This window comes from Saimiri boliviensis, chromosome 5, assembly GCF_048565385.1.
Source record: "Saimiri boliviensis isolate mSaiBol1 chromosome 5, mSaiBol1.pri, whole genome shotgun sequence".
NCBI classification, from domain to species: Eukaryota; Metazoa; Chordata; class Mammalia; order Primates; family Cebidae; genus Saimiri; species Saimiri boliviensis.
The window spans coordinates 25,012,603-25,037,323 of NC_133453.1; the positions used below are offsets into that span (position 1 = coordinate 25,012,603).

At 43.7% G+C, this 24,721-nt stretch overlaps 2 protein-coding genes and 1 pseudogene across 3 annotated transcripts in view; 1 reads left to right on the forward strand and 2 right to left on the reverse strand.

The window, feature by feature from the left end:
- The window catches only part of TMEM169 (transmembrane protein 169), a 17,788-nt gene extending 12,815 nt beyond the window's left edge, over positions 1-4,973 (reverse strand). Inside the window, exon 1 of one of the 2 annotated variants that reach the window (XM_010336353.3) lies at positions 4,892-4,973. The gene's annotated coding sequence lies outside the window, so the exon portion shown is untranslated. Of the gene's footprint in view, positions 1-4,885 lie in introns of both variants that reach the window. The other variant, XM_003925564.3, reaches the window with a different exon arrangement.
- PECR (peroxisomal trans-2-enoyl-CoA reductase) lies at positions 4,872-24,564 on the forward strand. Its single transcript, XM_074400165.1, has 4 exons — positions 4,872-5,236; positions 5,281-5,359; positions 17,729-17,840; positions 23,221-24,564. The coding sequence occupies exons 1-4, from the start codon at positions 4,872-4,874 to the stop codon at positions 23,304-23,306; spliced, it is 642 nt and encodes a 213-aa protein (XP_074256266.1). The 3' UTR covers positions 23,307-24,564.
- Positions 13,508-14,178, reverse strand: LOC101044156 (PRELI domain-containing protein 1, mitochondrial pseudogene; annotated as a pseudogene).
- Positions 24,565-24,721: the final 157 nt, after the last annotated feature.

The following is a 24,721-nucleotide window of genomic DNA, read 5'->3' on the forward strand; positions in this document are numbered from 1 at the left end:
TATTGATTATAGATGGCATCATGAGTTTTCATTCATCTTTCCAGGTAGATAACAAACTTCTGGAGATAGGAACTATCTTACTCTTTTTCACCACCAATGGGAAAATCCCAGGGCTGGAAACGTAGTACAAAGTCAGTATGTACTTGTTGACTTGATAGGAGAGAAATATGATACAAATAAGTGTTAAGAAAGAAAGGCTAGCCAGGTGCGGTGGCTCAAGCCTGTAATCCCAGCACTTTGGGAGGCCGAGGCGGGTGGATCACGGGGTAAAGAGATCGAGACCATCCTGGTCAACATGGTGAAACCCTGTCTCTACTAAAAATACAAAACATTAGCTGGGCATGGTGGCGCGTGCCTGTAATCCCAGCTATTCAGGAGGTTGAGGCAGGAGAATTGCCTGAACCCAGGAGACAGAGGTTGCTGTAAGCCGAGATCACGCCATTAATATTTGATCTGAGAAGTAGGTTCTAAACATCTCTCCTTCCTTTTAGATTTCATGAGAGAGGGTAAAAGAAAATTTTACCCAATCTCCAAGGCTTTAATCACAGACTTGAGAGAAGAGGGAGGACTTTGGTTTTTTCTCTGGAAGTTAAGCTGTGCCCATCTTCCACTTCCACTCCCAGTCTAAAGATTATTAACAGGCTGGTCAAGGCGGTTCACACCTGTAATCCCAGCACTTTGGGAGGCCAAGGCAGGCGGATCACCTGAGGTCAGGAGTTTGAGAACAGCTTGGCCAACATGGTGAAACCCCCTCTACTAAAAATACAAAAATTAACTGGGCATAGTGGCACACACCTATAATTCCAGCTACTGGGGAGGCTGAGGCAGTAGAATCGCTTGACTTTGGGAGGCAGAGTTTACAGTGAGCCAAAATCTCACCACTGCACTCCAGCCTGGGTAGCAGAGCAAGAATCTGTCTCAAAACAAAAAGAAATTATTAACAAATGTGATATTGCAGAGTATTAACTTCAATCAACCATTAACTCTGGACTGTTGATCATTGTAGTAGGGAAAATAGGTTTTAAAGAACATGCTCATTCTCTGGAATTCATGCTTAGAACAACTGGTTTTAAGCCACTCTTGAAGAAAATTCTCCAGATAATTCTTTTTTTTTTTTTTTTAAACTAGTGGGCCTATTTGGACAGATAATTCTTAAATTCATCCACCCAACTTTCCTATCTCCACTGCTTCCACTCTGGTCTAAGAGGCCATTGTCTCTTAACTGTGGTTATAAAAAAAAATATCCTACCTTCCAGCTTCCACTCTTGCTGCCTTTCAATCCATTCCCCACTCAGCAGTAAGAAAAATCTTATTAAAAATTTTTTTTTGAGACAGAGTGTGACTCTGTCACCCAGGCTGGAGTGCAGTGGCGTGATCCTGGCTCGCTGCAACCCCCGCCTCCTGGGTTCAAATGAGCTTCCTGTCTCAGTCTCCCGAGCAGACGGGATTACAGGCACGTCCATGCCCAGCTAATTTTTGTATTTTTAGTAGAGATGGGATTTCACCATGTTGGCCAGGCTGGTCTTGAACTCCTGACCTCCCGTGATCTGCCTTCCTCAGCCTCCCAAAGTGCTGGGATTCCAGGCGTGAGCAACTGCAACTGGCCAGAAACATCTTTTGAAAACATAAAGAAAATCAGGCTGTCTGCTGCTTAAAATCCTCCTGTAACTTCCTACTGTTGTACATGTGGAAGGCCATGTGGCCTAAGGACCTCCCCATCCGGCCATCCCATCTATACCACCATAGCAGATATACTGTGCTCCAATCACAATGGCTGTGTATTTATTCCTCAAGAGCACCAACTGCTTCCAAATGCTTGGGATCTTCTCAAGTACTGTCCACCTTGCTGCTCTGCTTCTCCACTGCTGCCCCTTCCTATGCCTGTCTTTGTTTATTCTAGAGTCCTTGTTCAAATGTCTCCTCCTCTGAGCCATTCTTGACACACCCGAACTAAAAACTTGACTCCCTGCTCTGCCTTCGTTATTCTTTATCATAACAGCTTGTTTCCTGTATAAGACTTACTAGCATTTGTAATGAAGTATTTATTTTTCTTTTTTTCTTTTTTTTTTTTTTGAGACAGAGTTTCGCTCTTGTTACCCAGGCTGGAGTGCAATGGCGCAATCTCAGCTCATCGCAACCTCCGCCTCCTGGGTTCAGGTAATTCTCCTGCCTCAGCCTCCTGAGAAGCTGGGATTACAGGCACGTGCCACCATGCCCAGCTAATGTTTTGTATTTTTTGTAGAGACGGGGTTTCACCATATTGACCAGGATGGTCTTGATCTCTTGACCTCGTGATCCGCCCGCCTCGGCCTCCCAAAGTGCTGGGATTACAGGCTTGAGCCACCGCGCCCGGCCGAAGTATTTATTTTTCTTTTACTTATTTATTACATATCTCTTCTACTAGACTCTAAGCTTTATGAAGTGGTATCATAGACATAGGCCAACAAGGAGATGTTCAATAAATCTAATGGCAGCAACTCAGGACTGGCTTATTTTTGTCAAAGACTGAGACTAAGGAGAAGTTTAATAAAAAGATATTAATCAGCTCCTTGATATGCTTTGTTATGCTACAATTGCTAGGTAGTTTTGCTTCAAGGTGGGGGCAGGGCCAGATGCCTCACTGACATTCCTTCAGCACTGAGATTCTGGGAGTCGAAATGCTAAGAATCCCACAGGCCCCTGTCAGTCTGAGCTAGCAGCTGCTTTGCAGAGGGGAGAAAATAAAGTTACCAGGCAGATGGGGTGGGGGAGGGGTGGGAAGATGAAGGCAGTCATTGCTAATGGGGTATGACAGAGCTGGGGGGAGCAGTTTGGGGGTGAGGGAGGACCTTGGCCACCGGAATGCCTTTTTTCCCAGGACAAAGAGGGCAGTGACGCAGAGCACAGGGAAGGAGTGGTCAATGCAGCCAGGCGTGGTTGCCCTGGGAAGAGATGCCTCAACCAGAGGCAGAATTAAAATCTGAAAACAAAGAGCAGAACTATTGCTGTGTCTCCAGGCCTTTGGGGGTTAGCTGACTTTGAAACCCTGACTGAGGTCGGAAGCAGAGGCAAAGAGATAATGCCTCCTAATTTTAATCAAAAGATAGCTTAAAGAGACCCCAAAGTTGTCTTAATCGCAGGTTCTGCCTGGGTCCTGAAAAATCGGTTTCCTGCATGAAAAATACCCTTCATTCTGCAACTTCCTTGCAGCTGAGGGGTGGCACCTTATTATCCTCAGTGGGTATAACTGGCTTGCAGCCCCCAGTGCCTGTTTCACTGGAAGACATCAGAATCCCACTCTCGGTCTACTCAGCAGCCACATGGAAGCTGCGGCACACCCAGATTCCCACTGAGCCACCCTGGCATATCTCTGTGAATCTATAGGTCCAGACCAGGGCATAAATCATGTTAAGTTATATCTTCAATAAAGTTATCATTTAAAAGAATTTAAAGTGTCCTCAGCCACAAGAAAGAAAGCCTGGACATTTCTTGAACAAGATACCCCTCAGAACTGAATCAATATTTCTTTTCCTTAAAAAATACTTTGTCATTGGGATCAAACCAAAAGGAGTTACATTTTTCTGCAACAATACTTTGAGCTTTCCTGTTTGAATTTGCTTTGTTTCAAAGGAGGTGATGGTGTTGTAATCTTAAAAATTTGGTCCTAACTACAGAATTGACTTAAGTAGTAGAGGTAAGTGATTCCTGGATAAACTATCCAGCTAAAGGTAACCAGAAGAAATTTATTCCTTTCTTTAATGAGTGTGGATTTCAATCTGTCCGCAACAAAGATAGAGGGAAAAGGAGATCACAGAAGGGCAAGAGGATGGAGGAACAGGGAAGTGTAGCTGTCCAACAAGAACTGCAGCCTTGCTGGTGGGTGGGACCTTGTGGAGGAAGTGATGTCTGATTCCTCTGTCAACCAGACCCATTTCCAATTGGCTTTGTGAATCCTAGGTGGTAGCCCCAACAAAAGGATGATGGCATTTACTTGCCTTTACATTATTTTAATACCTGGCAGAGGAAAATGCAACACTCGGACAACAAGCCTTAGAAATAGCATCCTGCCTGGATTGTTAAGACCACGGCAACTGACACATTCGGCCAAGTTCTTAAGGTGAAGTCTCAGTAGGCCAGTCCAGGTGTAATCTCACTCTGGCGAGTTGATAGCAGGAAACAAGATGAAAGATAAGGAGCAGATCTGAATAATAAATCACTGTTACTGGGCACCATAACACAGATAGGAAAATTTCCCCATCCTGTGCGGGCTTGCCCTCCTGCACAAGGAACGAACTACAGGACAGGATCTCAAACACACACCTATAGATGCATCTTGCAGGAAGCGTGCACCCTTCAATGAAAGATCCTCTTCTGCACTTGCTATGCAGCCCGGCTGAAACGGATCAGGTCTCAAACCTGGTAAAGATGGTCTTTCCCCTTGATTCTTGGGTGGGGAGTGGGAAGTGAGACAGAGGTGGGCCCGAGTTTAATTTTTAAATCATTTATTTTCTTGGTTCTGTGGATAACTGCAATCGTATCTCCTTTTCCCCTTCACTCTGTCCTGGGCTTCCTCCCGAAGGATGAAAGGATCTGGAAGCCGCATTTCTCCCCCTCAGCTAAGCCTGCCTCTTCTCCCCTTCCCAGACAGCGGCACACAGCACCTGGAGCCCCAGCATCGCCGACGTCAGACCCCGGCAGACGGGCGCAGTGGGGGCGCAGAGCCGCAGCCTTTCTTTTCCCAGCTGCACAGGAGATTTAATTTTAATTAACCGTGAGAGCTACAGCACTGAGGATTGAATTTTCGAAACACAGCACACCCGGCTTCTTTCTTTTTTTTTTTTTTCATTTCCCTTCCACCCTTTTCCCAATGGCATCGAAACGTAAAGAAACGAATGAGGAGTCTCACCCACACCTGCCCAGGACCAGCGCTGGCGGAGGATGCGGACAGCCGGCGGGGAGCGGTCCTGGTCCGGAAGGATGCAGGTCTGCAGCGGCGCGCGGGCGGGGCCGGGTCGGAGAGGGGGGCGGGGTCCCGGCGGTCACGTGGGATCGGGCCCCGCCCCGCCCTCCCGCCTCTAATTGGTCTGCGAACTCGAGGGGCCAGCGCTCGCGTGCTCTGGCTGTCGGCTGCAGGGATGGCGGGCTGGGTTAAGGGCAAGAGCTTCCTGGCTCCTGGTTTGCTGCAGGGCCAAGTGGCCATCGTCACCGGCGGGGCCACGGGCATCGGAAAGGCAATCGTGAAAGCTCTTGGAGCTGGGTACGTGAGCGGGCCGCTGGTGCAGAGACGTGGCTGGGGTGACCTGGGGTAACCCAGGGTCGGGAGCCAGGGGCTCTCGGCGGGGCTTGGGGAGTGTGGAGCTGCAGAGCGGAGCGGGGGCAGGTGAGTGCGAAATTACGACCACTAGGGGTACAGAAAAGAGCAGCTCTTCGTAAGAGCTAGTTTTTAGCCACTGGTTAAAAACTAAAGGGACCACTGAAGCCAAAGAGACTGTGCCCGAGGTAGGCAATAAGAAGACAGTGAGAAACATGCTGTGCAATTAGTTTTATATTCAGATTTAAAATGAATCCATTCTATATGTTTAATTTGAGTGATTGGGAAACGTGGGAAGACTTCATTTAACTGGAAAAAGTTGTAAACGTACTGGGAGTCTCTCACGGTATCTTCTCACATTTCTTAACTTACCCCCAGCAAGGAAATATACTGAATATTTACCTTAACTTGGGTGAAGGCCTTTGTAAACACATAAATGAGAGAATAAACCACAAAGGGGAACATAAATAAATCTACCTATATGAAGATGTAAATCCTCATTGAATTTAAAAAAAGTAAAGTTTAAGGGCATATGAAGAAAAATGTTTACAACATAAGATAAATTGTTGGTTTTGAGATAGGGTCTCACTCAGGCTGGTCTCGAACAGGATCCTGGGCTCAAGGGATCCTCTTACCTTGCCTCTGACTCCCAAAGTGTTGAGATTACAGGTTGCGCCACTAGACTCGGCCAACAGTCTTATATATAAAGAGCTCTTACAAAAAAAGAAAATAAGCAAACACACTGATAGAAAAATTAGACTAATGATATGGACTAAGTGTTCCAAAAGAACAACTACAGACAGGCAAAAACATATGAAAAAATAATCAACTTCATTGGTAATAAAATATAAAATACTGTCAGGAACATGTCATTTTTCTAACAAAATTTTGAAACATTGGGAAAAATTGAAGTGTTGATGCAGAAGTGAGAAGGCAGGCAGGATGTAAATTATTACAAACTCTCTGCAGGGCAATTTGGAAAAAAAGATCCAAAGTCTTCACAATGTTCATGCTCTTTGACAGTAATTCCTTTCTCAGTTATTTAAGGAAACGAAAACAGATACAAGCAAAGATTTTCATGCAAGGAAAATGTATTTGAGTGGTGAAAAAGTGGAAACTACCTGAAAGTCCAAAATAAGGAAAATGTTTAAATCAATAACAACGAAATATGTTACCATTTAAATATCTTGCTATTGGTTCTGGCACAGTGGCTCATGCCTGTAATTTCAGCACTTTGGGAGGTCGATGCAGGCAGACAACCTGAGGTTAGGAGTTCGAGACCAGCTTGGCCAACATGGTAAAACCCCATATCTACTAAAAATAGAAAAGTTAGCCTGGCATGGTGGCGCACACCTGTAGTCCCAGCTATTTGGGAGGCTGAGGCATGAGAATCACTTGAACCTGGGAGGCAGAGGTTGCAGTGAGCTGATATCATGCCACTGCACTCCAGCCTGGGCAACAGAGTGAGACTCCATCTCATTAAATAAATAAATGTCTTGCTATTGAAGACTTATTTGGAGAAATGAATACCATATATTGGGAAAAGCAGGATTCTAAACCTGATAGCATTCCAATTTTACTTTTAATAAGATATGTAGGCTGGGCATGGTGGCTCACACCTTTAATCCCAGCACTTTGGGAGGCCAAGGTGGGTGGATTACGACGTCAGGGGTTCAAGACAGCCTGGCCAAGATGGTGAAACCCTGTCTTTACTAAAAATACAGAAATTAGCTGGGTGTGGTGGTGGGCTCTTGTAATCCCAGCTACTTGGGAGACTGAGGCAGAGAATTGCTTGAACCTGGGAGGTGGAGGTTGCAGTAAGCAGAGATCGCACCGCTGCACTCCAACCAGGGCAACAGAGCAAGATCCCATCCCCCCCCACCAAAAAAGAAAGAAATATACATGCAGGGCTGGGTGTGGTGGCTCATGCCTGTAATCCCAGCATTTTGGGAGGCTAAGGATCACGAGGTCATTTTGAGAGGCCAAAGATCATGAGATCAAGAGTTTGAGGCCAGCCTGGTCAATATGGTGAAACCCCATCTCTAAGAATACAAAAATTAGCTGGACGTGGTGGCACATCCTGTAATTTTATTACTCATGCCTGTAATCCCAGCTACTCGGAGGGCTGAGGCAGGAGAATCACCTTGAACCTGAGTGGCTCAGGTTGCAGTGAGACGAGATCATGCCACTGCACTACCCCTGGGCGACAGAGCAAGACTCCATCTCAAAAACAAACAAACAAACAAACGTATACAAGCGTAAGCCATTGCACCTGGCCATACAAGTCATTTTTATAATGACTTTCTCCTCTTCATTTTTTTAATGTCAGAATTAATGGCTATTTCCACAACATTGTTATATAAACCCAAATTGAGCAAAAAAGAAAATATTAACCTTTTTCTTTTTTTTTTTTGAGATGGAATCTTGCTCTGTTACCCAGGCTGGAGGGCAGTGTCGTGATCTTATCTCACTGCAACCTCCACCTCCTGAGTTAAGCGAGTCTCATGTCAGCCTCCCAAGTAGCTGGGACCACAAGCATGCACCACCATGCCTGGCTAATTTTTATATTTTTAAAAGAGATGAGGTTTTCCCATATTGGCCAGGTTGGTCTCGAAATCCAGACCTCAAGTTATCTGCCTGCCTCGGCCTCTCTAAGTGCTAGGATTACAGGCATGAGCCACCATGCCCAGCCTCTAGTCAGAAGGCCACTGGTTTTTATTTTGTTTTGTTTTGTTTTGTTTTTTGGTGTGAATTACGTTTTTTTTGGCATGAATTTTGAGGCATGACTTTTTAAATGATGATTACTGTATTGTCTTTCACATCCATAGGATTTTGACTTTTCCTTTTGCTAAGAGGACACAGAAAGCTTTAGCTCACAAAAGCAGGATATTGTGGGCAGAATTGGATCTCCTTTGTACCTTTGAGAGGTGCTGTTAGGTGGAGAGAAACCTGATTTCATCAAGGAAAACCTAAGACATCAAGTTGAATTCATATCAGGTCCTTTTTTTTTTTTTTAATCTTCAACTTAATCATTCACTTTCTGTTACCACGGTAGAACATAAAGTAGGTATAGTAGATAAAATGAAATTAGGAAATGCAGGTGGAAATAGGAGCCACGACAGCACTTTTCTTCCTCTAGTCTAGTCCAACTAGTGTGTTACCAACACCAGGGACCAAGAAGGTGCTTAATAAATATACTATTCTTTTTTTTTTTTTTTTTTTTTTTAAAGATGGGGTTTCACCGTGATGGCCAGGCTGGTCTTGAACTCCTGACCTCAGTTGATCCACCCACCTCGGCCTCCCAAAGTGCTAGGATTACAGGCGTGAGCCACCGTGCCCGGCCAAATATACTATTCTGAGTTGAAGATAGAAGGGGATCAGTATCAGCCTAAACAGGAACACAGCATACTGAGCTATAAGCCTCCGATGCTGAAACAACTCCTTCTCCGAAAGCTACTTCTATCCCTATTCCAACCAGGTCAGTTGAGCTTCCTGGATCTCTCTAGCTATGTATAAACAAAAATAAATTCTATCCAAATGATTTAGCATGAAAGGTAAGTATGATATCTAATAATTTTCTAGTTTGTTATAAGGTAGCGTAAGAGGTTTGTAATACATTAAAATAATATAGAAGTATATAAAAGAAAAAATGAGTTTTACCCATTCTGCCCTTTTTCTAAATTCCCTTCTTGGTGATTTTCTATAAATCTAATATGCACATGTATACACACACACACACACACACACATACACACATACATATATGTTTTGTTTGTGAATGGAGCGGACTGTTAATAACAGATAATTATGATACAGTGAAGGTCTAAATGCTGTATTAGGATGAGAACAGTCTATAACGATACCGCCTCACATAGAATTTAAGACTGCAAAGCCACTGCAGCCCAGCCTGGGCAACATAGGGAGACCTCATCTCTAAAAATATATTGGTAAAAGAACCACTTGACAGTTCATAGGTGGTCTTTGCTTTTGCATGGCATTGTAGCATTGTAACGATGATTGAGCAAGCTGAAACCATGCAAAGCAAAAATAGTCAGTGGGAAAAAGTACAAGTGTTTCATGACCTTCAAAAATTTTTGCCAAAGCATTAGAAATTCTCTTATTGTTAGTTACACATGTATAGGGAAATGAAAAAAAATAGTAGACCTAGACCGGTTTTACTGGGGAGATATTTGTTAAACAGTACAAAGTTTCATTTAGACAGGAGAAATAAGTTCTGATGATCTATTGCACAGCATGACGGTGATAGTAATGCATTGTGTATTTCAAAATAGCGAAAATAGTGGATTTCGAATGTTCTTTCCTCTTTGATTTATTCCCAAGCATTGATCAGTACTCAGGTGAAGATTCAAGAGGGACCCTTCACATCTCTGGAGTTCCTCTCTCTCTGTATATCTTTTCTCCCTATCCCTGGGCAGTCTCATGGCCTTGGCTGCCGGGACGCCCAACTTCATCTCTTCCACCAGGGAAACTTCGGTCTCTGAATGTGTTTCCCTCTTTTGCTTTAGTCTAGACCCTCTTACCAGGCAGCAAACAAGGGCTCCTGTTTGTTTTCACTCTCCCAGAGGTGACTGTCCAGTGCTACTTGACGCCTGGTGCCTGAAGACCATTGTTTCATATATTTTGTTCATGTTTTTAGTTGATTCAGGCTTGAGGGCAAATTCAGTTCATGTTTGTTTTCACTCTCCCAGAGAAGACTGTCCAGTGCTACTTGGCGTCCAGTGCCTGAAAAACAGTGTTTCATATATTTTGTCCAATTTTTTAGTTGATTCAGGCTTGAGGGCAAATTCAGTTCCGATTAGTCCATCTTGTCCAGAAGCAAACGTCCTAATTTATCTTTTTTTTTTTTTTTTTTTTTTTTTAAGCATAGGAACACACATGGCCGGGGCAGTGTGAACTAAAAATACACAAATTAGCTGGACATGGTGGTGCGTGCTTGTAATCCCAGCTACTTGGTAGGCTGAGACAGGAGAATTGCTTGAACCAGGGAGGCGGAGGTTGCAGCAAGCTGAGATTGTGCCACTGCACTCCAGCCTAGGCAACAGAGGCTTTATCTCTCAAAAAAAAAAAAAAAAAAGGCCATGAATAGCAAAGAAAAGCTTAGAAAATAAAAATAAAGCAATATTTACCATATCAAATATTGAAAACTATATCAAACCATTTGATTTTAGCACAATAAAGGAGAATAACCATTTATTTAAATTATTCTACACAGACTTTCTGCTTCTGGACAAATACCACCATATACATATATTTATTTGTTTCCTATTTCTGAAAATGTCTAGAAGTAATGATTACCCAGTGGTATTGAACACATGTAGTACCCAAGTCTCACCTTCTAAAAATCATTCCTCGCCAGGAGTGGTGGCTCACACCTGTAATCCCAGTACTTTGGGAGGTCAAGGTGAGAGGATTATATAAGGCCAGGAGTTCAAGACCAGACTGGGCAACACAGAAAAATTCTGTCTCTCTGAAAAGTTTAAAAATCAGCCAGGCATGGTGTCATGAGCCTATAGTAGCGCTGCTAAGGAAGCTGAAGCAGAGAGGATTGCTTGAGCCCAGGAGTTCAAGGCTGCAGTAAGCTATGCAGCCTTGAACCACTACACTCCAGCTTGGGTGACAGAGCAAGACTTGGTCTCCAAAAAATAAACAAACAAACAAACAATAATTATCCTTCCCTACTAAAGGGAATTAGTGCTTCTTGGAGAAACAGGTTGAGCCATGTCAAAAAGACACAGACACCTTATTAGCCAGACAATTAGAACATCAGAAAGAAAATGACAATAATGATTTAGAAATATTGAATAAAAATAAATTCTATTCATCAACAGTAATGCTTAGGAGGTAGGGCTAGAAAGGTGAAGAGAAAAGGAAAAACTCATCTTTAAAAAAGAATGCTAATTGATAAATAAATAAGGAATAAATACATTTTTTAAAAAAAATCATCATTTTGCATCTACCAAATTCTGAAACTGAATTGGGCAAGGATCAAAAATGGAATCAGCTGGAAGCAGTGTCTCACACCTATGTCCCAGCACTTTGAAAGACAGAGGTGGGTAGATGGCTTGAGCCCAGGAGTTGAGACATAGGGAGACCCTGTCCCCTGTCTCTATAAAAAAAAAAAAAAAAAAAAAATTAGCTGAGCATGGTGGCTAGTAGCCTAGTAGGCACCTGTACCTCCAGTTACTCAGGATGTGGGAGAATCGATTGAGCCCAGGTGGTTGAGGCTGCAGTGAGTCACAATCATGTCACTGTACTCCAACCTGGGTGACGGTGACAGAGTGAGACTCTGTCTAAAAAAAAAAAAAAAAAAAAAAAAAAAAGGAATCTAAACTCATTGGATAAAAGTACACAGGAAAAGAGAATCTTCACATGGTCTCAAAGTATTATCCACGGATTACTTACGTTTACTAACAGAAAAATGTATCTTTACAATAGAAGGTGTTGGTGGTCAGAATCTTTGACAAGTGAAAAAATTTAAGATGACCATTAGTAAAACCACCTTAACTATAGACTTATAGGTGTAATGCAGTAAGAAATATATATACCATATATGAAGGGGGCTTGCCAGAAATATTTAAATAAATATAATCACCACTAAATATTTAGAGAAATCCATCCAGAATTTGGGACATTCTGTAAGTCATTGTTGTGAAATATAAAAAGTATGGATTTTCTTTTAGATTACAAGAAACTAAAGAGACAAATAAGGCCGGGCGTGATGGCTCAAGCCTGTAATCCCAGCACTTTGGGAGGCCGAGGCGGGTGGATCACGAGGTCGAGAGATCGAGACCATCCTGGTCAACATAGTGAAACCCTGTCTCTACTAAAAATACAAAAAACTAGCTGGGCGTGGTGGCGCGTGCCTGTAATCCCAGCTACTTAGGAGGCTGAGGCAGGAGAATTGCTTGAACCCAGGAGGCGGAGGTTGCAGTGAGCCAAGATCGCGCCATTGCACTCCAGCCTGGGTAACGAGCAAAACTCCGTCTCAAAAAAAAAAAAAAGAGACAAATAAATGTAATACATGAATTTGATAACATCTTGGATTTTCAAAAGTGGGAAAACAAGGAAATTTCAATAAGGACTACATAATGAGTGGTTTTATTGAATTACTATTAATTTTCTTAAGTATAATAATGTTACTGTAATTATATAGAAAACATGTCTTTATACTTAAGAGATATATAAAGTACCATAGTATCTGTAAATTCCTTTCAAATTGTTTATTTAAAAAGAGTGTGTGTGTGTGTGCATGTATGTGCATGTGTGTAGAGAGAATGAGAAAGAGAGATCATGCAAATTGAAATGCTAGTGCATGGTGAATCTTTTACTTTTTTTTTTTTTTGAGACAGAGTCTTACTCTGTTACCCAGGGTGGAGGCGCCATCTCAGCTCATTGCAACCTCCAATTCCCAGGTTCAAGTGATTCTCTTGCCTCAGCTTCCGAAGTACCTGAGACTACAGACATGCATCACCACGCCCAGCTAATTTTTGTATTTTTAGCGGAGACAGGGTTTCACCATGGTGGCCAAGCTGATCTCGAACTCCTGACCTCAAGTGGTCCACCTGCCTCAGTGTTCCAAAGCTCTGGGATTACAGGCATGAGCCATCACACCTGGCAATGTTTGGTGAATCTAAATGATAGGTATATAGAAATCCATTGTATTATTTCTTCAACTTTCCCACAGATTTAACATTTTTCCAAAAATAAATTGTGGTAAAAATTCCTGTATCAGTAAAATGAATTTTAAAAGTCTATAGGAAAGTCCAAAATCATCAATAATTTATATGTGGATTTTTTTTTTGAATTCAACAATTATTTATTGAGTGCCTATTACGTGCTAGATACTGTTCCAGGTACTTGAGACACATCAGAGAACAAAACCAAGAGCCCTGCCCTCGTGGGGCTTCCAGTCTAGCATTTATCGACAGTTCACCTGCAGGCTACCTGGGGCCTGAGGCAAGTCACTGCACCTCTGTGCTTGGGTCCTCAGCTGCCCAATGGGAGAATAAGCAGACCTGGCTCAGACTGGATAACGTGCCTGGTGTACTGTGGATGCCAAACTGGATACCCTCAACCCACCACCCAGACAGTAGATAGGGCTGGAAGTTGATTTTTAATGATGAAGTACAATGGAGGGAGGGCAGCGGTGCTAAGCCAAGCTGTCTGGGGTGCGGTGGCGTGAGGGGGGGTGGCTGGCTACACAAACTGCTGCTGCTGCTGCTGCTTGGTGGCCGTCTTGCTGGCGAGATCCTTGGCCTTCTCTGTAGCTGCCAGTGCTGTCTCTTTTGCCTTCTCCTTGGCTTCCTTGGCCGTCTCAACAAGTGTTTTGGAAGGGGCCTCACCTTGCAGCTTCGCCGAGATACATTCAAACCCTTCATAGTCTTGGTCACGTTGCTTTTGAACTGGGCAAGACCAAATTCCTGGACGGCTCTGGAGACACCAAATAAGCTAGAGGAGACCCAGGCTTCACGGCGGATTTCGGTCCAGCCACTGTTGTCAGAGTTCACACAGCAAACACATCGTTCCTCCACCACCATCAGCCGGGCGTGGTTGATGTCCTAGGTGAAGGTGGTCATGGTCTGATTCTGTGGGTCCACAGCAGAGTCCTCCAGGACGTACACCGAGTGAGCAACACTGGCAGGAGACAGTCACTCGGCCCAGCGGGGCATCCTGTTGGTCTTGGTCAGGAGTCGCCGGGACAGCAGTTTCTGGTCAGGGATCACCTCCCGGCGTACTGTGTCTTCTGTCAAGACGTGTTTGCTATAGGGGTTCGGGTACCGCTGCCAGAAGGCGGCGAACACTTGGTCCCAGAAACTCCGGAGCACACTCTGGCCCAGGAAATACTTCACCATCGTCCCGGCCGGAGCGGGCTCAGCACCCGCGCAGCATCGGGGCGGGGGGTGCGGAGCCTGGGAGGCACGCGGGGGCCAGGCCGGGCCGGGGCTTGGCGCACACCCGCCTCCAGGCTCGTGGCTCAGTCTCCACCGCACCGCGCCCAAGCAGCTGCCGCCGCTGAGATCATGCCACTGCACTCTAGCCTGAGAAAAAGAGCAAGAACAGACCTTTTCCGTAAATAAAAATAAATAAATAAATAAAATGTTTATTTGAGAGAAGGTCGAAAAATACTTATTATTATTATTATTATTATTATTATTATTATTTTTGAGATGGAGTTTCGCTCTTGTTACCCAGGCTGGAGTGCAATGGCGCGATCTCGGCTCACCGCAACCTCCGCCTCCTGGGTTCGGGCAATTCTCCTGCCTCAGCCTCCCGAGTAGCTGGAATTACAGGCACGCACCACCATGCCCAGCTAGTTTTTTGTTGTTTTAGTAGAGACGGGGCTTCACCATGTTGACCAGGATGGTCTCGATCTCTCGACCTTGTGATCCATCCGCCTCGGCCTCCCAAAGTGCTGGGATTACAGGCTTGAGCCACCGCGCGCGGCCCAAATGGCAGTTTCTTAAGGATTCGTTGCGATATGGAATCTGAAACCATGCCAATGAACTTTTTGTACTCTTGCATTAAAATCTTTCTCATGCACTTGTCTTAGTTAATTGGGAGGATGAGGAGGGAAGATGGCTTGAGCCTAGCTCGGGCAACGTAGCAAGACTCTGTCTCTTAAAAAAAAGTCCTTATTACAATTCGATGGGATCTTTCTCCCACGTATGGTTTTGTACCATCAGACACTGGTCTTTTAGAATTTATCGGTTCACTTTCTTAGGCAGATCTTCTAAATGTTGACACAATTCATTATACAGTATCAAAAGATCACATTGTTACTGTCTCCATCAATCTGTTCTGAAAAGTCTTTTAAGTGTTAGGAAGCTAGCAGGCTCATGGTGACAAGTGCAAGTTTTCCAAAATTCTAATTTTCACTTGGAGCCTCCCAGGTTCAAGTGATTCTCCTGCCTCAGCCTCCTGAGTAGTCGCTGGGACTACAGGCGTGTACCACCATGCTAGGCTAATTTTTGTATTTTTAGTAGAGTTGGGGTTTCACTATGTTGGTCAGGCTGGTCTCTAACTCCTGACCTTAGGTGATCCTCCCGCCTTGGCCTCCCAAAGTGCTGGGATTACAGGTGTGAGCCACTGCATCTGGCCGGATTTTTGTGTTTTGGGGGGAGTGTAGTTTAGCAACTGTTGGAGGTCATGATCACTTGGGTGAGATGGTTGTTGTCTGGCTGGCATTTCAGAAAGGAGCTAATTGGAGCAAGTCTCTTTTTGTTGGGCTGACTATAACAAAACATGTTCATTGGGTCAGTTGTCACTAACGGATTAACAGGGTTAAAACCAGCTCTGTTGCTTGTTACCATGGCTTAGTTCAATCTGCCTTTCACAGCAATGTGGGAGCCTTTAAATGGTGAATTCTATACCAGCTCTGTCCAATAGAAATAAAATAATAGTCTGGTTGGGCACAGTGGCTCATGCCTGTAATCCCAGCACTTTGGGAGGCTGAGGTGGGTAGATCACAAGGTCAGGAGTTTGAGACCAGCCCAGCCAGTATGGTGAAACCCCATCTCTACTAAAAACACAAAAATTAGCAGGGTGTGGTGGTGCATGCCTGTAATTCCACCTACTTGGGAGGCTGAGGCAGGAGAATTTCTTGAACCCAGGAGGCAGAGGTTGTGGTGAGCCAAGATTGTGCCATTGCATTCCAGCCTGGGCAACAAGAGTGAAACTCTGTCTCAAAAAAAGAAAGAAAGAAAGAAATATAATAATAGTCACTTTTGCAATTTTAAACTTTCCAGGAGCCACATAAAGTAAAAAGAGGTGAAATTAATTTTAATAATATGTTTGACTTAGCCCAATACATCCAAAACATCATTTCAACATGCAATCAACATAAAAAAATTGAGATTATTTTCTTTACCCCTTGGAGCATTCAGGATTAATAAGATGTTTTACATTATTTTTCCCATATGGAGTCTTCAAAATCCAATGTGTGTTCTACACTTACAGTACATCTCAATTTGGACCAGCCATATTGCAAATGTTAGAGTAGGCGTCTATGGGTAGTGGCCTCATTTTAGACAGTGCACTTCTATACTAGCTGCTGGGAATACAAGGATGGAGAAGAAGGCTTGGCTGCTCTCCAGGCTGTCAGAGTCTTAAGGACGTATAGCCTTGTAAATGTAGGACCAGGACCGGGATGAGGTAAGCAAGGCACGGACACAAAATTTAAGGACATGCTTTCTTAGGGAAGACTTTGCACTCACTTGTGCAAAGCCGAGAGTGAATAACTCCTTAAATCGTGCACCCTCTGCACCTTATGTGCCTCGCTCTAGTCCTGGGCCTGCCTCAGGGCCTTTTAAACTGCAGATTCTAGGACCCCAATCCCAGAGCTTACAATTCCTGTGATCCTGGAGGGATCTAGGAATCTGGAGTTTGAGTAAGCATCCCTAGCGATTCTAATGCAGGTGTTTTGGATTATCACCCTTTGAAAAACTCTGCCTCTTCCACAACCTCAAACAAGAGCTCCTTTACAAGCAGTGAAATAACTTCTTTCTGTTTGGATTGGGAGTGGATGTTGCTGAACTCATCAGTTCCCTATTTGAATTTTTAGGGGGTGCAGTGGGAGTCTGAAGTGCCCCCCTTTTTTTTTTGAGTTGGGGTCTTACTTTGTCACCCAAGCTGGAATATAGTGATGCCATCTCGGCTCACTGCAGCCTCCCAGGCACAAGCAAGCCTCCCACTTCAGCCTCCCAAGGAGCTGGGATCACAGGCGCCTGCCACTACGCCCAGCTAGTTTTTGAAGTTCCTCTTGTAGAGAGTTCCTTTGAGTGTGTGTTGCTGGGCTTTTAGCCTGAATGGACCACAAACTGAACAAACCAGAATGCTAGTTTATTGCCAAACAGACATGTTGACTATTTCAGGAATCAAAATATAAAAGGCATGAGGTAGTGATGGAAAATGGGGTTGTGGAGGACAAGGAAAGTTATGTAAGGAAGTGAATTGTTTGAAATGAGAAAGAGCTGAGCTGAAGCACTGAGTTCAGCTTCGGCTTCTTCACGTCGTGTAGCTTGCTTGACACCATCTAAGGCTCCCTCATACTTTGCCACCTTGACCCTAGTCACCCACCTGATTTCAGTGATGCTCAGGTAGAAAGGGGAAGTTGTGGGAAAAGGAAGTTGTCTATGTACTGTGTGATTGTGGTGCACACTGTTGTATTCATGTTGTGGTCATGTGCTTTGATTTTTTTTTTCTTTAAATAGAGATGGGTTTTCACCATGTTAGTCAGGATGGTCTCGATCTCCTGACCTCGTGATCCACCCGCCTCAATCTCCCAAAGTGCTGGGATTACCGGCGTGAGCCACCGCGCCTGGCTCATGTGCTTTGAGATGTCTTTACTAGGGAATGTGAAGCCGTTAGAAATGGGGAGTGCTTGCTTTTACATATGCATGTGTGTGTTTCTGTTTCCAGATCTCCTCTGTGGTCTGCTTCCTACTGTCTCCCGCAGCTTCCTTCATCACTGGAGAGTCGGTGGATGTGTATGGGGGCCAATGTCTCTTTTCTCATTGGTATGAGTTTCCAGGTGAGCAGCTGAGGAGTGAGCAGTCACCAGCTTTAAAATGTATTGTACGTAGTTACTTAAGAGACAAGGATGTTCTCTTATAGAACATCAAAATGTACAAAATATTTATATTCATGAAGTGATTTTTTTGTTTGTTTTGAGACAAAGTCTCACTCTGCTGCTACGCTGGAGCTCAGTGGTGCGATCTCTGCCTCTCAGTTCAAGCGATTCTCCTGCTTCAGCCTCCCGAGTAGCTGGGACTACAGGTGGGAATCATCATGCCCGACTAATTTTTTGTATTTTAGTAGAGACGGGGTTTCACCATGTTGGCCAGGATGATCTCGATCTCCTGACCTCATGATCCACCCACCTCAGCCTCCTGAAGTGCTGGATTTACAGGCGTGAGCCACTGTGCCGGCCCATGATGTGATTGTTTAATGAAATATTCCTAGTCATAGAAAATATCAAACTATCTTTATTAAAGAACTTAGCTTTTTGTGTGTACATAGGTTGGTGGAATTTGAACCCTGAAAAATATTCTCAGTGTGAGTATATTTCTAAAGAGGAGATAGAAAAGAGGCAAGATTGTGCTATAGTGTTGAAGATTTAATTCCATTTTTTTCCTCCAGTAAGTGGCTTACGTATCTGAGCAGAAGAATCAGACCTGCTGAGTGAGGTGGGGTGCTGTAGGGCCATTTTGCATTCTCTTTGGGATATATATTGAATGAAACCATATGAAATTTCTGTATTAATCATTTTTGACGTACAAAAACAGAAGTTTGGCCAGGCATGGTGGCTCATGTTTGTAATCCCAGCACTTCGGGAGGCCGAGGCGGGTGGATCACTTGAGGTCAGGAGTTTGAGACCAGCTTGGCCAACATGGTGAAACCCTGTCTCTACTAAAAATAGATTTAAAAAAACATTAGTCAGGCATGGTGGCGGGTGCCTGTAATCCCAGCTACTTAAGAGGCTGAGGCAGGTGAATCGATTGACCCTGGGAGGTGGAGATTGCAGTGAGCCGAGATCACATCACTGCATTCCAACTTGGGTGACAGAGTGAGACTCTATGTCAAAAAAAAAAAAAAAAAAACAACCCAGAAGTTTTATAAGTTTCAATCAAATATTGATATTACTTGCAAATGTCTTTATGTGTGCGTGTGTGTGTGTGTGTGTGTGTGCGTATCTCTTGACTAGACAACAGAACTTTGGTGTCTGAAGGGTCCTAAAAGATCAGAAAGTCCAGTATACTAGTTTTATAAACAGCAAAACATCCACAGAAGTTTAAAGGTTTGTCCAAGCTAATAACTCTAAATCACTCCAAAAACGTAGAAAAGGATATAAAATGCAAATATATTTGAACTTCTGTTGCTAAAGATAATTAAGTGGCTACTAACAAATTAACATGTAACCCAGGCGAGTTTGAATTTCATATCAAGGACCCAGGTTCTACCCACTCTTAGGTGCTGACAGTCTGATCAAGGCTTAAGACGTTTTTTGCATTAGTAAATGATGGGTATGTCTGAGAGGCGAATAAAATCTCAAACTGGTTTTCCTCTACTCTCACGATGCAATGACCATTAGCACTGAATACTTCCGTGTCCACTTTGGGGTTACTTCCCCCATGTGCCAAGCAAGCAAGCAAGCGGTTTTGCAGCAGAGCCCAGCTGGGCATCCTCTCATTCAGTTCTGACACTGGAGATAGGGTCAGATCCCACAGGCTCAGGCCTCCGTTCCACAAGATGCCCCCTGCTTTGGACACAGTCATAAAATTGGGTCTCCAGCTTCAAGTTGGGGTTCCCATGACCCCCTCTTTGGGTTGGAGTAATTTGCTACAGCAGCTCACACAACTCAGGAAAGCACTTAGATTTACTGGTTTGTTGTACAGGATATTACAGGAGATATAGCAGAAGAGGCACACAGGGCAAAGCGTGTGAGAAGGGGCACGTGGCTTCTGTGTCCCTTGTGGCCCCACCACCTGCCAGGAACCTCCATGTGCTCAGCTCTCTGGAAGCTCTTGAACCCAGTCCTTTTGGGTTTTTATGGAGGCTTCATTACATAGGCATGGTTAACTAAACAATTGGCCACTGGTGATCGACTTAATCTCCAGCCCCTCTTCCCTTCCCAGAAGTTGAGGGCCGGTATGGGCTGAAGGTCCCAACCCTCTAATCATGCCTTGGTCTGTCTGGTGACCAGCCCCTAACTGAAGCTAACTAGGGACTGCCAGTCATCAGTCAATCATTAACATGATTGTGTATGCAGGAAATGGGGCCGAAGACCAAACGTATATTTCACAATATCACAGAATAGAACTTTAATTTTACTTATTGTTTTCCCCTCCCACATGTATTTCATTACTAACAACATCATTGTGGTGATGTCCATAAGACACTGTGGTTTTCAGGATCTCAGTTTGTAAGAAGAAATACCTACATGGTTATGCAGTATTATTTTCTAAAAGTATTCAAAGTAGTGAGAGGGTGGAGAGAATCTTTCCACTTCCCTCACCAGTAGAATTCAGTCAGTATTTATTTTTTTTTTTTTGAGACAGAGTTTCCCTCTTGTTGCCCATGCTGCAGTGCAATGGTGCAATCTCAGCTCACCGCAACCTCTGCCTCTCAGGTTCAAGCAATTCTCCTGCCTCAGCCTCCCGAGTAGCTGTGATTACAGGCTTTCTTTTTAAAATTCTAACACTGTTTTTTGTTATTGTTACAAAATGTTTTTTTAAGTTTTTTTTTTTTTTTTTTTTTTTTTTTTTGAGGCGGAGTTCCGCTCTTGTTACCCAGGCTGGAGTGCAATGGCGCGATCTCGGCTCACCATAACCTCTGCCTCCTGGGCTCAGGCAATTCTCCTGCCTCAGCCTCCTGAGTAGCTGGAATTACAGGCACGCACCACCATGCCCAGCTAATTTTTTGTATTTTTAGTAGAGATGGGGTTTCACCATATTGACCAGGATGGTCTTGATCTCTTGACCTTGTGATCCACCCGCCTCGGCCTCCCAAAGTGCTGGGATTACAGGCTTGAGCCACCGTGCCCAGCCTGCTTTTTTAAGTTTTTGAGGAAAGCAACTGCAACTATCTTTTAAGAATATACTGCCCCCCTGAATAATGGCTGGGAGTATTCAGGTATTCATTATGGTGTTTTCTTTAAGATTGGCAGCTCCAAAGTGAGAATGCCTAAGATGGAAACTTGGCTCTACCCTAAATATAGATAGAAAGTTAATTTCTATGAGCCTCTATTTTTTTTCCTATAGGCAGGGACACATAGAGTATTTATTTCATATAATTGTTGGGAGGATTAAATTAGATAATGCACATTTAAAGCCTTATGACAGGGGCTGGGCACCTTGGCTCATGCCAGTAATCTTGGCGCTTTGGGAGGCTGAGATGGGTCAATTGCTTGATCCCAGGAGTTTGAGACCAGCCTGGGCAACCTGGCAAAACTCTGTCTCAACAAAAAAATGAAAAAAATTAGCTGGGTGTGGTAGCACATGCCTGTAGTCTCTGCTACTTGGGAGGCTTAGATGGGAGGATCACTGGGGCCCAGGAAGTCTAGGCTGCAGTGAGCCATGATCGTGCCACTGCACTCCAGCCTGGGTGATAGAGCGAGACCCTGTCTCAAAAAATGAATAAAAATAAATAATAAACTTCTTTGTCAAATTTGATGCTTTTAATCACAACTCAAAATGGCCTAATCAGTAAAGGAATTCGCTGGCTCACATAACTGAAAAACAGGTAAGACTTGACTATCTTGTTAAGGATGAGATAGTAAGTAACTGAGAAACAGTAAGGTGTGACTGATACTCATCAAGGAAGAGCAGCTCACTGATATCCTCAAGAAAAAATTTTTCCCCTTTCCTGTTTTTTTTTTTTTTTTTTTTTTTTCCCCGAGACAGTGTCTCACTGTGTCACCCAAGCTGGAGTGCAGTGGCGCAATCTCGGCTTACTGCAACCTCTGCCTCCTGAGTTCAAGAGATTCTCCTGCCTCAGTCTCCCGTGTAGCTGAGATTATAGGCACATGCCACCATGCCTAGCTAATTTTTTGTATTTTTAGGAGAGATGGGGTTTTACTGTGTTCCCCAGGCTGGTCTCTCGAACTCCTGAACTCAGGCAATCCACCCGCCTCGGCCTCCCAAAGTGCTACTAGGATTACAAGCGTGAGCCACTGCTCCCGGCCCCTTTTTCCTGTTTTTGTTTCCATGGTGTTGGCTTTATCTTAAGGCAAGCTCTCATTGCAGGTTGGCTACCTGCTGTTTCTATTTGCAAGGCTGCATACTTCTGTGTTCACACCCAAATGGACTGGGGTCGGCAGTCGAGAGGCAGTGACTTTGTTCCAGATTTTCTAAAATTCTGAGATCCACTCTGTATTAGATCAGCTTACGCGAATGTCCATATCCAACCAATAACCGTGGCGGGGTTATAGTGCACTGACTAACTTAGCTTAGACCACGTCTCCTGATGCCAAGCTTCCTTGGAACTGCATAGATCCTCAAATGGAAACAAAGTAAGGACACTATTTTTAAATTGTTACTATGAAGGAGATGCTATTGACGATCCACAGTATGCCAAGCAGTGCACACAAGGTGTCATGTTTAACCCTCACAACTTTTTTTTTTTTTTTCTTTATGGGACAGAGTCTTGCTCTGTCACCCAGGCTGGAGTGAAGTGGCACGATTTTGCAGTGGCACAACTTCCGCCTCCTGGGTTCAAACAATTTTTCTGCCTCAGCCTCCCGAGTAGCTGGGACTACAGGCACGTGCTACCACCCACCACTGGCTAATTTATTTTTTATTTTTTATTTTTTTTGGAATGGAGTCTCACTCTTGTCAGCCAGGCTGGAGTGCAATGGCATGATCTTGGCTTACCACAACCTCCGCCTCCTGGGTTCAAGTGATTTTCCTGCCTCAACCTCTCAAATAGCTGGGATTATAGGTGCGTGCCACCATGCCTGGCTAATTTTTTTGTATTTTTTTTTTTTTTTTTTTTTTTTAGTAGAGATGGGGTTTCACCATGTTGGCCAGGCTGGTCTCAAACTCCTGACCTTGTGATCTGCCTGCCTTGGCCTCCCAAAGTGCTGGGATTACAGGTGTGAGCCACCGCACTTGGCCTAACCCTCATAATTTCAAAAGGTAGACATTGTTATATCCTTGAATAGAGGACAGAGCTGAGTGAGGCTCAGGAAGAATCATGCCTCCAAATTCAGGAAAGTTAACGCGTGGCAGACCTGAGATTCAAATCCAAGTCTTTTCTCAAATGTTTGCCCTAAGGATTTCTTTTTTGGTGCTAAGAAAATGAACCAGGGAATGTGAACCAGGGAAAATAACAAGAGGATTTGGTGGGAACCAAGAGGACACATGAGATTAACAGATTTGCAAGTGACAGGAGGCTTTCCACTTTCTTCACAGATCATGACAACTGGCCCGAGGGAGCAGGGGACCTTTCTGTTGTCAAAAAGATGAAGGCATCTTTTAAGCAGAAAGCTAAGCCCTGAGCTGAGGAAACAAGACGTCCTTCATCCCCCACTGCCTTCTGATCTTGAGGAATGTGCCTCGGTACATTTTAAAAGCTTATAGTTAGTATGGAAAACATCTTTCTGATTTTTAAATGTTACTAATTATATCTATGGAAAAACGATTCCTGAAATATATATATTTTTATGTCCCAATCAAAATCTTTTAACCTGTGATCTTAAAATGTTTAAATAACAAACATTGACATATTTTAATGATTTTACTTTTTATTTCTAAAAAACGTATTTGAAAAATGGAATACTTTTAAATCAATAATAATTCTAGGGATCATGAACTCCCAGAAAATTTTATTTAATTATAAAGATAGAGGCCAAGTGTGGTGTTCACACCTGTAATCCCAGCATTTTGGGAGGCTGAGGCGGGTGGATCACCTGAGGTCAGGAGTTGAAGACCAGCCTGGCCAACATGGTAAAACCCCATCGCTACTAAAAAAAAAAAAAAAAAAAAAAAAAAAATTAGCTGAGTGTGGTGGCACACACCTGTAGTCCCAGTTACTTGGGAGGCTGAGGCAGGAGGATCGCTTGAACCCAGGAGGCTGAGGTTGCAGTGAGCCGAGATTGCACCACTGCACTCCAGCCTGGGCAGCAGAGTGAGACTCCATCTCAAAAACAAAAACAAAAAACAAAACAAAAAAAATAATAATGGTAGAAGATAAATCTTAATTGTGGCATAATTATGATTACTACAATTAGAATTATACAATAACTTGTTTTTGGTGACAAATACTTTTGGAACAATAAAGCCTTATGGTAATTATTGATATATAGTTTGTTTTGTTCATGTAGTCAAATTTGTATAAATTCTCTTAATTCAAAGAAAAAGTTATGTGTGTTTCTTTTGGCAGTGCCTGATTTGTGTCTTGATTTCCTACCCAAAGTATTCCCTTTTCTTCATGCACCTCCTTTTGTAGGCAAAAATAAAATTTTAATTGTATGCAAATGTGTTAGGGTTCCATATTCTGCCTTTGATGGCTCCAGTCTGGTAGTTAGACTGTTATTTAAGAAATGCCTTTAGCAGACTGAGTATGTTTGTTCTTTAAACTTCTTTCAAGTGTCTGAGGTGAAGTAGCTATTTTCTCTTATCATGAACATTGATTTATTTATTTAGTTTTGAGCTGTCACTGTGTCACACAGGCTGGAGTGCAGTGGTGCAATTTTGGCTCATTGCAGCCTCTGCCTCCCGGGCTCAAGCGATTCTCCTGCCTTAGCCTCCTGAGTAGCTGGGATTACAGGCGTATGCCATCATGCTCAGGTAATTTTTGTATTTTTAATAGAGCCAGGGTTTCATCATATTGGTCAGGCTGGTCTCGATCTCCTGACCTCAAATGATCCACCTGCTTCGGCCTCCCAAAGTGCTGGGATTACAGGCGTGAGCC

What these genes read in the sequence shown, in the direction of transcription:
- PECR (XM_074400165.1), top strand. Translation starts at nt 4,872, where the DNA reads ATGAGGAGTCTCACCCACACCTGCCCAGGACCAGCGCTGGCGGAGGAT. An exon ending in GTGAAAGCTCTTGGAGCTGG is followed by an intron (nt 5,237 to 5,280) that starts GTACGTGAGCGG and finishes GCTGGGGTGACC; the next exon opens with TGGGGTAACCCAGGGTCGGG. An exon ending in GCAGAGCGGAGCGGGGGCAG is followed by an intron (nt 5,360 to 17,728) that starts GTGAGTGCGAAA and finishes TTCTGTTTCCAG; the next exon opens with ATCTCCTCTGTGGTCTGCTT.